Source organism: Corvus brachyrhynchos, unplaced genomic scaffold (assembly GCF_000691975.1).
Source record: "Corvus brachyrhynchos isolate BGI_N302 unplaced genomic scaffold, ASM69197v1 scaffold6, whole genome shotgun sequence".
Lineage (NCBI taxonomy): Eukaryota > Metazoa > Chordata > Aves > Passeriformes > Corvidae > Corvus > Corvus brachyrhynchos.
This window is the reverse complement of record NW_008238632.1, coordinates 4,398,135-4,415,161: the sequence shown is the minus strand read 5'-3', so window position 1 is coordinate 4,415,161 and position 17,027 is coordinate 4,398,135. Positions and strand designations below refer to the sequence as shown.

The window sequence follows — 17,027 nt, the reverse complement described above, 5'->3', positions numbered from 1 at the left end:
CTGGGTGCTATTTTGCACAGCGTCATAGCCTGGGCCGAGGGATGCAGCTTGCTGCAGACCCTGGGCACCCCATGACAGGGCTCAGTGCCCTGTGGGCAGAGCTTGGGGGCGGGGGGTGAGGGATTTTCATCATTTTTTCCCTTAAAAAAGCCCCCACCCTTCCAGCAACACCCCACCCAGTGATGGGTCGCTACAGCTCATCCTCGCACAGCCCTGCTGCTGTGGGCAGCGATTCAGAAGACGCCAGAAAGGGGCAGGGGACGGTCCCTCACTGCCAGGCTGGTGGTGTCTGGATGAGGGGCAGCTGCGGTGAGATCCGGCCCTGCGGCTGCCAGGCGCAGTGGGCAGGAGCTGGTGCTGGACCCAGCAAGGGGGCAGGTGCCCCTTCCCCTCCCAAAGGGTTTGGATGAGGCAAGAGTGACTTGCGGTGAGCAGAGAGGGGACATGGAGGGTCAAAGCTGTCCCCTCACGCTCCTTTCGGGGGGGGAAGTCGTGCCACAGGATGTCAGTGCAGCCTGTGGGAACGCCATACCTCCCGAAAGGAACGACTGCCTCCTCTCAAGAGCACACAGGAAGATCTCTTTCCCAGAATATCTTATTTAGGCAACTTGCATCACATCAGCAAAGCAGAATGCTTATTTGGGAATAAGAAAACGAGATGTGGCCCCAAGTGAGTGCTTGCCTGTAGGCTCGTAGCAGAAAGTTTGAGGAGGCAGCAGAGGCAGCTGCTGGCTCGCAGCACCGAAGGCAGAGCTGGGCGGGAAGGAGGCCCGGACAGCTGGTGTTTGCTGCCTGTGCCGTGTCCTCCAGCGCTGGCTGCGGAGCCCTAAGGTACCGGGGATTTTCCTGTTACAACACAAAGGGATCAGCTAGATTAGCTTCTGCCGAGGTGAGAAGGAAATGTGTCAAGTTGACGGTTTATTTTGCTCTAATTGGATTCAGACCCTCTTTCTGAATAAACCTCAGTTTACTCCAGCTCTTGCGGTTTTTCATGGCTGTGAATGCAGAGGAGCTGTTCCAGGGATGGGCAAGTGATTCTCGGCTTCAGTGGGGAAAGCAAAGGGATCACGCTGTGGTCACTAGAGGCAGGCAGCCTGCAAACAGCACGGCTGTTTGAGGAAGCTCTCATGGTCACATCCCAGATGAGGCTTCGTGGACAGCTTCTGGCAGCATGAGGTAAAAGCTGCTCTTTGAGCAGGGAATTCTCAGCTTTTCAGTCTTTCAGACATGACATCCACAGCTGCTCTGGGCAAGCTGCAGCAGCACAGCACTGTGACCTGGGGGCAGGGCAATCCTGCCCATAAGAAAGCAGCGTATGCTGGTCCTCTTCTACAGGGAGAGCTGTGCTGTCAGTGAATCTTCTGCACTTCATCATCTTTCTCTAGCTGGCGTGGAACACTGTAGGAAAATTATCTTGGTCTGCTGTTTTTTTTGGCCTGCTCACTCAGAAACACGGAAAGTACCTGCAGCAGGGGTGGCTTCTCAAGTTCGTCTTTTAAATCTCTGGAAACAAAATGAGCTCAGATGGAAAAGAAAGAAGAAGGAGCATAGTTTAAGAATCCTAGGTCTGGGTGGCTGAGAGCTGCTAATCGACCTTCTGTGTTAATCCCTCTAAACCAGCAAATGCTTTTCACTTCTGTGTCCCTTGCACTGTGGAAACTTTTGACATCTCTGTACTGGCCAATGTGGTTTGAATCCCTGCCTCTGAGTCACATGGGTATCAAAATACTCAGCTGGACTAAGTAATGCTCTCTTGATGAGCACAGCAGAAACCAGACATAAAATAAATCATTAAGTCAATGACATTTTTGGGGGATCTAAATTATGTCTGAATATGTGTTACAGAGTCAACGCTTGATTTTGAAATTCTTCCACTTATTTCTTGTTCTTACAGGTGCAAATGAATGCTACATCAGGAAGACACATTTCTGGAAAGCATCTGCTCCTGCAGTTTCCAAAGATGTCTTGGAAATGTCTCTTCTTGTACACGAACCTGTGACTTGTCTGAGAGAGTTTCATTGGTCTTATTGGAATTTGACATAAAAATTATCTTTTATTGTTCTTTTGGTCATGTTTCTCTCTGTGACGTTGTATTTTCTGTTGGCTTTGATATTCTTTAGTTGATCACTGAAGGATCAATTAAATCCAGATGCTGGGTACATTCTTTGTTTGAGGTGGGTATTGGAGTACTTTGGTGTCTAGGTTGTCATATACCTTTTGCCTTGATCATTTGCTCTTGCAGAACTCATTTGTTTTAGTGCTTTTAGAGCCCATGGGAGGTGCTAAATAAACACTTCAAACTATAAAAAAAGTTACTGGCCAACTGTGAGGTGGTAAAATTAAGTAAAATAATCGGCATCACACAGGTAAGCCAAGCAACAGTTTTTCTTTCCTATGTTGTCCTGATTCATTCACAGCACATCAGATCAGACTTTTACATCCTGCCTACCTCCAGAGTTTCCTATAGCAGTACCCATTCCGACTGAAAAGAAGAAGAGGAAAAAAGCCCAAGATAAAACCAGTACGATCAACTAATTTGAAGGAACTTTTTTTTTTTTTTTTTTAATATGGACAATACAGTCTGTTTTTGCTTATCTTCGGTTCTGGAGTGCCTGAGCCATCTAAGAAAATTTATCCTGAATCAGACATGTAGGATTTCCCTAGCAGGGAATATTCCAAGATACAAAATGAAAATTAGGTAAAAGGAAAATAGCTGAAAACAGAGACTGCTACTAGAAAATATGATACAATGTGGACATTGGGAGACACTGTAATACAGGAATCCTTGCATCTACTGAAGTTTGCCACCTCTACAACAAAGCTGCTTTGCTTCCACAAAGCAGTGCTATGCAGGTTTTTAGGGAAGGAAGCAAAGCAGAGCATTATTTCTAAGGGAAATCACAGGTGCAATTAGGAGAGCTGGCAGTGAAGGCATCCCTTTCCCAGCACAGTACCCACACAGCACAGTGGGAATGGCTCAATAGCAGAAGCAAGGACAGGATGGGCCTTAAGGGTTACCCAGGGAAAAAATTGGTAGGGGTGACCAACAGGCTGCCAGTCCTGCTCTTGCTGTCTGCCAGGGGGAAACATGAGCGAGAACAGGCTACTCCTCTGCAGACTGAAAGTAAAGATAAATGAATTACTTGATCCAGAACTTTATAAAAACAGCAAGATGACTTTTGGAAATGCAGAAAGACCCACCCGTCTGTTGCCTTGTTAGCAAGATGAAAATTGAAGGACATTGTATAAGCTGAGGGAAAACCCCAACACTCTCCAGCACAAAATTCAGTTAAATCTCTGCCCTCAGCAGCTTCCAAATCACATAAGCATCAGGAATACTGGAGGGCTGGGGCACAGGGCCTTAAGAGGTCAGGGCAGAAAATGATGTTGTCTCCTTGCAAGAGAAGATATAAATAGTATTTAGCATCTTCAAGTAGGCAAGTTCATAAGTGAGCCTGCCTGACTGTGAACTGGCTTCTTTGACAACTTAGTATTCAGGAGAGGGAAGAATTGCCATAGCAACATTCCCATCTTCTGACATGTATCATGCAGATCATGTAGTCAAGGCAGCGCAGCACCCTCTCACACATGTGCTCTGTGAACTTTTGTGTTCCCGACATTATTAAAGAGAGAACTGTCTCATGATTGACACACTTGCCTGTGTGTCTTTACGATTCTTTAAAAAATATATGGAAATTCTTCCCTTCCCCCATCCTCCTCCTTTGAACTGTTTTCTCTTTTCCATCCCACTGAAATGATGAGAACAGCTCCTGCCCCAGATCTGTAGATATATGTTCCTGACAGTAGTCCTACGCTATGCAAATGTGTAAACTGCAAAATGTAGAGGGCTTTAAAAAATTAAGTATATCCAGCAGAATCTAAATTCTGAGTGCTGAAAGGAACTAGAAATCTTTCAGTACCTGCATAATTAATACTCTATTAAACAAAGCCTTACATATTTTTTCTTTTGGGGTTTTTTATTTATTTAATTTTTGCTTTGAGTTAGCCTGAAATCTCCAGACACACACATCAACCATTCCTGCAGTACATATGCCACCCTGTGTGGGAGCTGAGTTCACAAGCAGAGCAGAATACTTGTTTGCAGCCAGGGTCTGACTAACCCCTGGGATGGCTTGGGCTGTGTGGACTTCCCACTGTAGGAAAGGCACTGCACATCACACAGGACTAAGTTGTGGGCCACTACAAACAGGATGCTGCAACACTGTGCAGTGATACCATGTCTGTAACCCTGACAGCAGAGACAGCCAGGTACTTGACTTTACAAGTGCTCTTGATTTAATTGTATGATATGTCCACCCAGTGGACCTCTTTCTAAGCTTACTGCCTAGTCAGTATTGTGGCTCCTTTCAAAAACTCTGTAATGCTAGAAGGAGTTGGAATATAATTATACCACTGTATTTATGTGTGTCTCTTAACTATGGCTATCCCACCAGGGGTTCTGACATTAAAGTACCACAATATACTGTCACGTGCCTGCATACTTTCTCCTCAGGCCTGGGATTTTACACGCTCTGCTGTCCTTGGCAGGATGCCTATAGCACCATTTCTGCATAAGGGTTGGCCTCAGTAACTTCATTCTCCAAGGAATGGGCTCAAAATTCTGTGTAACTAAGGCCTTGGCAGAAAGAGACCAAACCCCACTTTGACTGAGTGCTCTCTCTGGACTGTATGCACCTAGCTGTGGGCTACACCTGACTGAGGTAATTTTTCTAATCAGGTTGGTTTTCCTCTTGGCTGCCTTCTTACACAACTCCCCAGGGCTGCCTAAGCATTCACTGCAAAACATTCCCGTGGGATGGCAAAAGCTCCCATTGTCTGTGCCAAGGGGGCTCCTTTGTGCAGCGGTTTGCTGGAGGCAGGTAACCTTTAGATGGTAACAGCTCCTTCTGTCTTTCCCCCACCCACATTCCTGTCCTCTCCAGCACTCTTCTCCAGCATTTAAGGTTACTGTACAAGGCTTTGGTACCTTACCTGGTACCAAGGGAACCAGGACCTCATCATACTCCAGGCAGGGTGAATGTAATTATTAGTTGTGGTCAGTATTGCTTGATGGTTCAGCTGGGATTACATCTCCAGTGAGCCACCTCCTGAGCTTCACCCATGTTTGAAAGCACTCCCTGCCTTGGTGTACGCCATACCTGCCCATTTCAAGAAATAAAGATTCAAGAAATTCCCTTTTTTATACCTTATTCCATGGTAACTCTTGGCCAGCATATGCACAGGTAGTTGAGGTCCTCCATTATTGTAATTTTTGCTGCCTTGCTAAGTATTGTGTGACTAATTGCCTCTTCCTACTCCATGACTAATAGCACTCCTGTTAAGCCACCTCTTGAGAGAACAGTTTTGCAGCTTAATAACAGTCACAGAAGAGGGATGACCTCCCTCTTATCCCATTACATCTGTCAGGTATAAACTTTGGAGCCAAACTGAGAACCATTATTATAGAAGAACAACTTATTTTATTTTACATAGTAAATAAGTTAAGACAATTATATGTAGACAGCTAGCCAAGAACTGTTCTGCCTGCAAAATTAAACATGCAGAAATGCAGAGTCCTGCAGCCACACTGTCCCTATTACTAAGGGCAGGATGGCCAGCAGCTGACCAGCCTTATTCCCAGGAGAAAAGTAGGAGCACAAGGGGCTGTCAGTTTGGAGTTATGGTGGCCTTACTGCCCATGTCAAGAATGATGCCTTTCACAGTGCCTGACTTCTTTCCATGCTAAGCAACTGCCATTTAACATCCCACTGTCATCATCTGTTCCTGCAGAAGATCCTGTGTGTACACATACGTGTATATATATGTGTGTGTCCATGTGTGTGTTTAACTTCTATCCACACAATACACATACAGAGGGGACTAGCTGCATATTAGGAAGCAAAGAGATACTCTGTCCTAGAACTGACTGCACTACAGCAATCTCTGCATTTAGAGTGCACATTCTCCAGCCTAATGGTAGATGTTTACTTTTTAATACACAAGCTATATATAAAATGCTGAACTTGAACACCACTGGGCTATTTACGGCATTAATAACATGAAAAAGATGCTATTTCATTTCTGTCTCATTTTACACCCCTCTAAGGAACAGCTGATACCTTCTCTGGTGGGCCACAAAGTCTGTGGCCTACCTTTCAAATTTCTGTACTGGCATTTATTGTGATGAGGTTCAAATCCCTTTACAGCTGTGGTCTGAACAACAAAGGGGCACTTAAGGGAATAAGACTACAACTTGCTCTTCTGGGTTACATTAAAACCCATTGATTTCCATCTGTTACTTGAACAAAACAGAGTGCATTTTTGATAAAAATAAAATTGCTCATTTTGGAGAATATACGCTAAATATATTTCATGTTTGTGGTCTGCAAATTGGGCAGAGCCGTTCTTCCTAGTTACTTAAATAATACCAGCAAGAGGAAGTCGCTATGCTCAAAATGCCTATTTTCACTCTAAGCCCAAACTCCTGTCATTACATCATTAGAAGCACTGCACAAAGTGCCCCACATGCCAGTCCACTTGTCCCCTCATTCCGCAAAGCCCCTGCAATCAAAAGCACCTGTGTGTGTGCTTTGAGCTCACGATAGGCCCAAGAATTTTTCTGAACAGATCCTTTTACTTTCCAGTTTAGTTTCATTCTCCCTTTGCTCTTGCTTTAAAAAGAGGAGAGAGAGAGACCATCACCACTGTAGAAAGCTGACCAGTCAAACCTCCAGTTGTTCTTTTCTTCCCTGTGACTTTGACAGTAGTCAAACTCCCACATTTCTGTCCTTCCCAGCAACACCTGTGGCCCCAGTTTAACCAGCTGGCTACAGCAGCAGGTGAAGCTCCAAACCACAGGAACAGAGCAGCTGGGGTATCCTAGTGGAGATAACCTCCTCTACTGGGATGCACCAGGCTTTGATTAGGAGCTTTCTTGTGCTGCTGCAGACAGAAAACACCTGTCACCAACGTTTGACCCTGCTCATATGACAGAAAGAGCATAAATATAGGATTAGTAGCCTTTCTCCAAGACTGCATTCAGAGGTGAACCTACATCTCTCTTATTGCTTGCTCCTTTACTCCCAGGGCAGGAACTCCAAACCTGCCTTGCTGATGCTAGCCTCAGGTTGATGGTCTCTTCAGGACTATACATCAGCTCAAGTTTTAGATGATAAATCTTTTCAGCATTCAGTCTAATGGTATCTGAGTCTTCAAAGGCTACTGAAGTGTGAATCAGAGCAGACTGACCAATCCTTACAGAAAATAAAAGGCAAAGAATAAATTGTTGTTAGGATTTGAAGCAGTCTTTGAAAAGCAAATTCAACAGGAAAAATGAACTGAGAAGTGCCTGCCTTATACACTGCACTACAGACTGCCACCTGGGAGCCTGCAGAGTGGTGAGCCATTTGTCAGTCTGCTCAGTGTCCAAGTGGCTTTGACGTGCACTGGTGGTAATTTTGCTAATATTGCTCCCATGGGCAGAGAAGTGAAGACTAGGGAAAATTAGGGAAAATATTTGTCATTTTCCTTTAAAATAAGGCAATGGTTCCTACAGAAAGACAGCAAGTTACAGTTTTATCCCACACAAGCCAAATCACAGACTAAAACAATTTAATGTTGAAATTGTGGCACAAGTTTGCAAATTGTGGCAATGCTTTTGTAACAGAGTGGTATAGAATCTACGAATACGTGTTTTGGGGCACCTACAAGCAGGCAGAAAGTAAGCATGAGCTTTCTAAAGCCAAATAGGGGATGTAGTCACACTGAAATGCATGACAACTCAGTGGCTAGACTTTCTAACCAGCCTTAAAAATAATCCCCCCCCTTTTTTGTGTTCTATTACTAAAAAAAGAGACTATTAAGACTGAAAAGTTGGGCATTGAAGAGTGAGGTAATGTCAGCATTTAGGCCGTCTGTTCAACCTTAATTTGGCCCCTTGTGAGTATGAATTATGATATTGCCTTTAATTAGATGATCACACAATATTTTTTCCTGTGCCTCATTCGTAACACATGATGGATGGTGCTCACTGAATGATGAAACTGTATTTTGTTTTTTCCTTGTGGTTCAAGGTGTGGCAGCCTTCCTTATTTACTGCACACTGTGCTCTTCTCCGACAACAAAACTAATGATTCCTTCGCAGAGTTTTCTATGGGGTTTATCATTACAGCTACAGCATAACAAACATTACTGATTTAATTTTATTGCAGTCCTCAAGGGAAAAGCTAGCATTTTTTTCACTTAGTTCATCCATCTAGAACCTATTTTTGTTGCTCAGGTTGTCATCAAGGCTTTGCTTCCCTCACACTTCTGTGTGAGAGCTCTGGGGAGGTATTGACAATACATGGGAAGCAAAGTTGCTTCCCCATTCTGGTCTGTCTTGGGTAGTCAAGGCATGGAGAGGGTCAACAGATCAGGGATGGCAGGGAAAATCCTATTCAGCCACAAGATGGATTATTCCCAAAGTTGATAAACACTCTGGAGAATTACCTGTGCACTATAGGGAAATGCAGGCTTATTTTTTTTCCTAAAATTTGGACAAAGACAAATAAGATATTCCCCATAAATTCAGAAATGCTACAAACATAAATGCTGTCCTCAGACTGAGTTCCACAGCAAAAGAAAAGTTTTCCAGACCTTTTTTTTTTTTTTAATAGACTTGCACTTGGAAATAATTACTTATTCTGACAAAAAGCTTTCCACCAAGAAAATAGTTCCCCCAAGAAAAATACCTTTCAGGGACAATTTCAGCCAAGATGGTTGAAATTTGGCAAGTTTACAAGTGACTTTTATTTTAGTCATCATTCATCCATCATCTTTCTTAAGAATGATGGATTGTGTAATCCTAAAGGGAATGAACACAGTCTAGAAGAGTGCTCTCTGGGTACACAGGCCCCCAAGTTATTTATATCATGGTTCATACATCAGAGGCTGGATTTAATGCTCTAAAATGTTTTTGACTTTAAGTATGATGATTCAAAGCTCACAGGAGGTGGAGAACTTTTTGAGATGTGAGAAGACAAATTGAGTTCAAACCTTCTTCAAACCTATAAATTTCCTTAAACCAAAAGGAACCCACCACACTTTGTATCACATATATTGCCTTTGGCTCACATTGCCAACCTCAGGGGCTTAACTGAGATCTAAGCTTGGTGTCTATTCTTTTGAGGTGCTGAATATTCACAAATTCACAGATATGAGGGATGACAACTTTAAGCATCCCTGTGCTGTACCTCTGAAAAGAAGCCTTTCCCTTGGACACCTACCTATGGATTCATCTATGCAATTTTGATCTCTGACATTTCTGGTCTCTTTATATTCTTACTACATTTCCAATATTGGATATAATGACATGGTATTAGAAGAAAAACCTATCTTGAGCAGGTGCAAAACTTGCCGACAAAGAGGAATCTTTCCATCAATGTCAGTTTTTGAGATCTCAGACACTCAGTACTCAGTGGTACAATATATACAGCAGACATGATCTGAGTGTGCTCTAGCAGAATGGGTACAGCTGTGTGGCATTTTGGCACTTCTTATTTTTATTTAACACATTCTTCCCATCAGAATGAATTCTGTGAAGGAAACAATACCTGTGAAACAAATTAGTAATTAAAAAAAAAAAAGTCCTAGACTTAACAGCAGAGCATAGGTTACACAAATTCTTCATATTACAAAAAGTCAACAGGTTTGTGCTTTGGGCTTCCCACCCTAAGCCACAGTTGCTGCTGTTGGAAAGTACAGCCAGATCTTCCAGAACATTCATTGTCCACCACTACTTTCATGTGCTACCACAGCTTTCAGAAGCAGTGACCCTAAACAGTTCCAGGCTCACTAAACAGGACTGAATTCATGCCTTCTTTCCTTCCTGAGTTTTAAAAGCCTGTTGCAAATAACAGACATCTTACCACCTCCAATCAAGCCCTATCTGTGGATAGAGCAACCGTGCTGCAATATCACTGTGCACATGTAATGGAAGCTCAGGAACAGCACAACATAATATCCCTAATGCAAGGCCACATGGCTATGGCCATCTGCTTCCAAATTCTACTGGTTTTGTGTGTCCTGTCCTCTCCCTCTGTAGGATCATCAGAGGAGCTCCTTCTTTATCGGGCCACTTATTTCCATGAACTTTCTAGTAATTTGCTTAGCTTTGAAATCTTTGCAACTCTTGATCAGCAAGGTAAAAAAAATCTAGAGGACGGACAAAGACAATATCATCACAGAGCCCTATTTTTGAAGGAAACAAACCAAAAAGCACATTGTTGAACTTGTGCTGTTTCCTATGATAGTGTGTACATAAATACATTTTGAAAGTACTGTGGAGGCATGCAATGAGTTGCAAGAGATCAGTTTTCCCCAGAGTTGTTCCAGAGCAGAAACATTGTTAAATCATATTAAAACTCTGCAGAAATCCTGTTACTAAAACCAACACATTAACACTACACATACTCAAAGTGCTCTGCATGTGTTAAAATAAATTACTAAATACACTAATGAACAAATAAGTGATATGAATATCAGTATTTGGATCATAAAGCTACTTTTTAATAAATATTTTCTTGCCAGAAATTATTCTGTTCACTTTATTTTAGTTCTAGGCAATTCTTTCTGCCTACTAGAGTTACTTCTTGATTGTCTAATAATTAAACAGAATCATGCCAAACTTAAACAATCGCCAGTATTTTGCAATTGAATTCCTAATACAAACAGGCATATGTTTAACTTTAAACATTCGCTTATGTGCCTTCCTGAAGTAGACTTAAATGCTCTCTCCTGTACAACACGAACAGCTCAGCCCACCTATTGGGAACTTGTACCTTGAAAATGCAGGATCTGTTATTTTACTATGAAAATAAGAAGAAAAATCCTCATGTAGAAATTATATAATCTACAGTTGACACTGGAAAACTTGAAAATATATCATTCAAATGCCATCACTCCATCCAAAATTTCAAGAATCAGCATGAAGAAACAGAAATGCAAGGATAATTTCCTCTTTATTTAGGCCTTAAGATCTGAACACTGCAAGTAAGATTTCACTGAACTGGTAAAATCATTAACATAACGAATTTAAGGCAGCTGTTACATAGTGTTACATTAATATTTCAGTCAGACTGAACTCTTCTTTAGATACATTCATGCAATTAACTTCTATGCTGTACTTTGAAATATATAGGATTGCTTTGTCTCCCTGTATTAAACCTATCTCGTTAAGCTTTTCTCAAACAATACAGAGAATGAACTCATTGTTCTTCTTGGCAGAAGTAAAAAGATCTAATGACTTAATGTTTTAATGACTTATTTGATTCAAGAAATGCACGTTGAGAATGCCTTGGAGATAAATATACATCTCATATGTGTATGTCACATGCAAGCATGGAGAAATAGGAATGAAGATTGAAACATTAACATTATTCTTAGCTAAAATCATTTTCCCCCCATATAAAATCCAAAAATATCCTTGCACTGAGAAGTGGGCCCATTAAACTTCCTCCTTTCCAAAAGATTCTTCTCCATGCCAACCTCTGTTGGGGATGAGAAATCTTCCATGGAGCCATAAACAATCCTCTGTGTTGCCTCTTATTGTTCACTCCAATTTCGGCTTTTCTTTTCCTTCTTCAATACCTGAAAACATATAGAGAGCAGCTTTTAAAAATCTCTCACTGAATACAAATGAAGGGTTTCCTCTAATGCATCAATCTTTCCTTTCCCTTTATTGATGTTGTTGCTCCTGCACTTGCTCACATGTGTTACCTCACCTGCTGTGAAGGAAAACAGCATCTGCACACCTGATGGCAGTGCTTGTCCAGTAAGGAACTGCACAAGCCTCCCTCCCTCACTCCCATTTTCAGACCAGCCTGACCCCCTGCCGCACGCCCAGCCTTTGACGGCTGCAGGGGTCTGGGAACACTTAGTTCCCTCACCTGCTCTGCTTACCTACTAGCAAACGAAAAGAGATGTTTCCATAGCTGAATCTAAGCAGCCAACTTTGTTTGAAAGAAAATTTTAATAATTGCGTTTCAGAATTGAATAATTTGAAGCCCCTCTCCATTTCAACATTGGATTTTTAAGTGTTTGCAGGTACATCTCCCTTTTTCGAAAGTACAAGAATGAAGAAACTACTGCTGAGAGGGTGCCTCTCTCTTCTTGTAATGGCCATTTCTTTCAGTAATATCAGGAGAGCTGAGTCGAGTGTAGGGCTCCTTAAAGAACTTATTCTAGCTGCAGGACTCGTCTCTTTTCTATGATGAGAAAAGCCTGGGCTGGGCAGCAGACTGTGTTTTTTCTGGCAGTGGAAACATTCAGCTATTTCATATGCCTGTTCCTGGACAATGAATTACTACTGGTATCTGACAAAAGTATTGTTCTTCTGACTAAGCCCTCTCTGCCAGACATCTCAAATACAAATATTTCCTTTGGAGGTTTTCAGGCCTGCTGCATGCTGGAAAAGAAAGACTTATGATAACCAAAGGCAAAAAATAAGCAACGCTTGAGAATGCTGAGAGGAAAATCCAGTCACAAGTAAGATCACCTGCTAGTGCAATGTACGCATAGGCAGAATGTACACTGGAAATCACTTTAAAAACATAGTTAATGAATTCCAATATGGGAAACAATAAGACCCATCTGCAGTTAGAAAGCACAACTGCAGATCTGCCTTGCTGAAAGAAACAACACGGAGACAAATGGGTCTGCACATTGCCAGCAGCCCAAGTACAATGGCCCTGGGTGTTGCTGGCAAGCCAGCGCAATGGGAGAGCCACAGCTGAAGGTTTAGCAACCAAAACAAGAGGCCGGGACCAAAAGATTACAGAGTTTACAAGGCTGCTCCAGAGCCAATCTTAAGTCTTCTGCTTTCTCCTGGAAGGAGGTTTTCCAATAATTTTAAAAGCTGTTTAATTTGCCTTTTTGAAAGCACCTCTTTCCTTTCTTCTGAAGCACTCTGCTGCAGAGGCATCAAATAGTTTGGCAGGAATGCAGATATCCTCAAAATTGTGGACAGACACTGGCTTGTACAAAGGGCAAATTTTTCCTTCCCTACCATGTTTGTGGTTTAACTTGGAAAAACTAACTGCAAATCATTTTGTCAGTAGTGAGATTCTATTTAATGCATCTCCAGAGGCAAATAAAAAAACTCCAAACCCAAACCAACCCCTTCTCACCCCAGAAATCTCATGGCAGACTGTTTTGATTCTCACTCTTACTGCTCAAAAGCCCCTTTTAAGTGTACAGTTTTCAAATAATATTTTCCCAGGTCTTGCAAGGTGACAGACTGGCATCATTTTACATCTCTGCTGTTTGTGGTGTTCCTGCCACGTGCTTTGTGTTAAGTTTATGCAAAGTGTTTCAAGCTCAGCAAACCAGCAGGTGACTCACGGCATTTTGTGTTTTGCAAGTGCTTGAGCCACAAAGGACTTGGGATCAATACTCCTTATCTACGTGAAGGAAACGATGGAGAGGACAATAATGCCAGGGTAAACCTTGAAAGATGTTGGAAGAATGACCCAATTGAGTTAGCTCCTCTAGGGCTTCGGGCCGCAAGGAACAGGGATTTTGTTATGCATACTTTGGAATAGTGCAGGAGATTTTCCACCATCTACTTATTCATGGACTTGCTAAGAATATGTGATTCTTTACCACAGTATTATTCTTCATACAGAACTTAGGTCAAGTGAAATTATTCCTTGCAGCTGCCTTTTTTAGAAACATCTTTCCCGAATTAACTTAAAGAAGTTAAATAAATGTGAATTTGACATGAAAATGATGACTGAGTACCAGTCTTGAACACTGTGACCAGTGATTGATGGTCCTAGAGCAAAAACAAAAAGGCATTACCCCTGTATGCTAATATGAGCAAACAGCAGGTAAAACTGCTTTGAGCTTTTAGCATTAGATTCTCCCTGGTACTGAAGGACTTGTTTAAAGAGAGTTGTGTGTGCAATAAACTACCATGTGAGTTTATTTCCCTCCAGTTGTGATTTGCCACAGCAGCTACTATGAATGTTGTTTGCTTATTTCATTAAATTTGATAAATGAAAAACATCTTTCATAGACAAAAGGAATCTACTTTTAATCTTGCGTTTGTCTTATTTTCCTTTTTGCTCTCCTCAGCAATGGGTGGCCTAAGCAGGATAGATGAGGTAGAGTCTGCACTAAAGTGATCTTTCATTCCTGTTATTTCACTGACAAGAACATGTTCATTTTCCCTGAGTAAATTTATACAGAGAAAATACCTTATACCTGAAAATACTAAAAGAGTATATTTTTAAGTCTAAGCTTACCGTTAATGGTGTTTGCATGGAACGATACTTTATTCTAGCTGCATTTAATGGGTTCATCAGCTAATAAGTGGGTTGTAAACATCTCAGGTAATTGCCAAGAGCTCTTAAATTAGTACTGTAAGTTATAAAAGAGAATACATATTCATAGCTCATCGGGCTCTCCAGCAGCCATTCTGTTCATCCGTCTGTTTTTAAGGGCAGGCAAGCAAGACGTTTCAGTGGAACTTCTGTCATTCTCCTTTGTTTTAGTCAGCTTAAAACATTCTACAGTTTCAGAGAAACATACTCAAGTCCTGATGGTGTATTTCATAAGATAAATTCCTAAAACAATACTCACATTTTTGCGTATCCCAGATATAGTTGTTCAGGACTTCTCCCACCAAGTAGAATACATTAATTATTACGGTAACAGCTGCAAAAAAGATTATCTTGACACCTGGGCTGAGGTGCTCAAGAAGTGGGTACACCCACACTCCTGTAACATGGTGAATCCAGCACACCCTGAAACAAAACAAAAATAACAAGCACTGACTCTTATAGCCCTGTTTTACAAAAGTAGCTTTGGCCTGTAGGCTTACCTACCATAACCCAAAAAGCAATTATTTGAAAGGCCTGCAAGTTGCAGCTGAACTGGAGCATCTGGATGACATCCATCCCAAACAGACATCACAAATGATGAAACTATGACTGATTTCCCACATTCTTACTGCTTTGCTTTCAATTTATTATGAGCAGTTGGACAATTTTCATTTCTGATGTAGGCAGGTATTTCCTTGCTGCATTTATACTTCTGAGGAAACCCCCGTTTTCGTGCCAAAGCTGGAAACTGCAGCAGCCTCTGTTCCAAGCAGGTTCTCTATCCTAAGAGCATTCAGAGTTCTACAGGCTTTCCTACCAACTCTCTCTGATTTCTGCAGTATCCTACTTTCACTTCATACACATTTGCGTGTTTCTTTTGCTTTTCCTCGCTACACATGGTAATCAGTTTTTGGGTTTGCCAGAAGCATATGGTTTAGATCCTCTTTGAGAGAATAATTTCTTCAGCAACCGTGTTTTAGATTGCTCCTCCTTTTCTTTCAGTTACCTGCTATAATTTGGAATCTAGTAATTTTACTCTAGGTAGGATAAATATTTTTTTAAAAAGCCCAAACAAAAACCTCAAAAGTAGTGCCCAGCTCCACAACCAATATGCAGTAAAGGAAAAGGATTGATGGCAGTTCGCTGATGACACAGAGATTTTTAGCATTCAGCTGCAGAGGACATTGTTGGTACACTAACTCAAGGGACAGGCTACCAGCTTCACTGCAGTGCAGCCTGAAGAAGCACTCCAGGTGTGTGGTTTTGCTGTGCATGGTTGAAGTGGACACCTGTACTCTCTGATGGGATCACTTTTGTGTTGAGATCTGATGCGGTGAGTGGTGAAGTCAGAGGGAGCAGAGAGAGTCCATACATTCCAGTAGGTGGAAGTTAAGAAAAGCAAATACTGGCAAACAACTGAGCAAACATCTCAGAGGCTAACTGGGTAAAGTGCTCAGTGAAGGCAGGCTGGGGCTCTGCTGGGCTCTCTTCAAGAATGTAAATATCTTCCTTTCTGACCTGGAAATTTGAGAGAAAAGCTCACAGTGAAGCACAGCTAGAGCAGCTGCACAGACTGTTATAGATGAGGATTTCCATGGTTTGCTTGACTTGCTGATGTTTCTGTTTGGTTAAGGAAGATTTTTGATCACTAGATCAACAGTCAAAGGCTCCTAAAGGGCAGAGACAGAGAGTCCACACAAAATTGTTACCATAAAATTCTGTCACACAGGGAGTACAGAATCCCTATTTAACAATCACCCTGGAAATGTACATAGCTTCCCTCCTCCTTGGAAAAGCTTTTATTACAGCCAAACCCTTAACATTTGGACACTTCACTTGGGAAACTACATGTGTCAGTAAATTAATCTGCATGATCTAAATGCAGTTAAACCCCCTTTCTCCAAATCACTTCACATATGGGAAATTATCTCTGTACTTTACAGTTATTTCCCCCAGTATTCTTCTGTGATAGAATTAACCTGACAAGATAAAATTATCTATGAAAAAATGAAGGGCTCCTGTGTAACCCATGGTAACAGGGGACACCATGTTCCTTTTGATAAAGATGAGACAGTTGGGTAGAAGGTACTGGGATGCCCCCTACTACCAGGTTGGGATAGTGGGGAATGTCTATTATCACCTAACAATTTTCAGTTTCATTTGCTTTTTTCAGTTTTCATTTGCTTGTTTTTCCTAATGATCATTCTGTGAAAAACAAGCTCCAAGGAAAAAGACTGATAAAGAGCCAGTCTCTTTTCCACTTACTTTCTCTGGTGTGATGAAACTGCCCAGGACTATGAAGTACAGAGGGACTTTTCAAGGGACCTTCTAAACAGCACCTATGTAGCCAACTTCATGAACCAAGTAGAAGTGGCTTTTACTAGAATGCATTTATGCTAGAAAGAGGAAGTATTTTCTAATCCCAACCAATGAGTCACTGCTGAGCTCCTGAATGTCAGCAATCTCTAGTTAGTTCAGTCTTTGCAGACAGCTCATGCACTCTGCTCCCTGCTGCCCAGCACAGGAGCCCACTCCCTGCATGGTGATGCTGCTTGTGCCCTCAGTGTAGCTGTTGTTTGCCTGTCCCCGGGGTGGTCACACAGTCAGAACTGCTTTGAGCACAAGAGGGACCGAGCACTGCTCTGGAGACAAGTGACAAACCCA

The 17,027-nt window shown here is 42.0% G+C and overlaps 1 protein-coding gene and 1 long non-coding RNA gene across 2 annotated transcripts in view; one reads left to right on the top strand and one right to left on the bottom strand.

The window, feature by feature from the left end:
- Positions 1-221: 221 nt before the first annotated feature.
- LOC108447398 lies at positions 222-9,613 on the top strand. Its single transcript, XR_001862942.1, has 2 exons — positions 222-889; positions 1,895-9,613. It is a non-coding gene; the product is annotated as an uncharacterized LOC108447398 (long non-coding RNA).
- Positions 9,614-10,981: 1,368 nt separating this feature from the next.
- The window catches only part of AIG1 (androgen induced 1), a 124,493-nt gene continuing 118,447 nt past the window's right edge, over positions 10,982-17,027 (bottom strand). Inside the window, exons 5-6 of the mRNA XM_008635989.2 lie at positions 14,623-14,786; positions 10,982-11,628 (exon numbers count right to left, since the gene is read on the bottom strand). Of these exons, the coding sequence (XP_008634211.1) occupies positions 11,591-11,628; positions 14,623-14,786 (202 nt within the window). The 3' untranslated portion in view covers positions 10,982-11,590. The remainder of the gene's footprint in view (positions 11,629-14,622; positions 14,787-17,027) is intronic.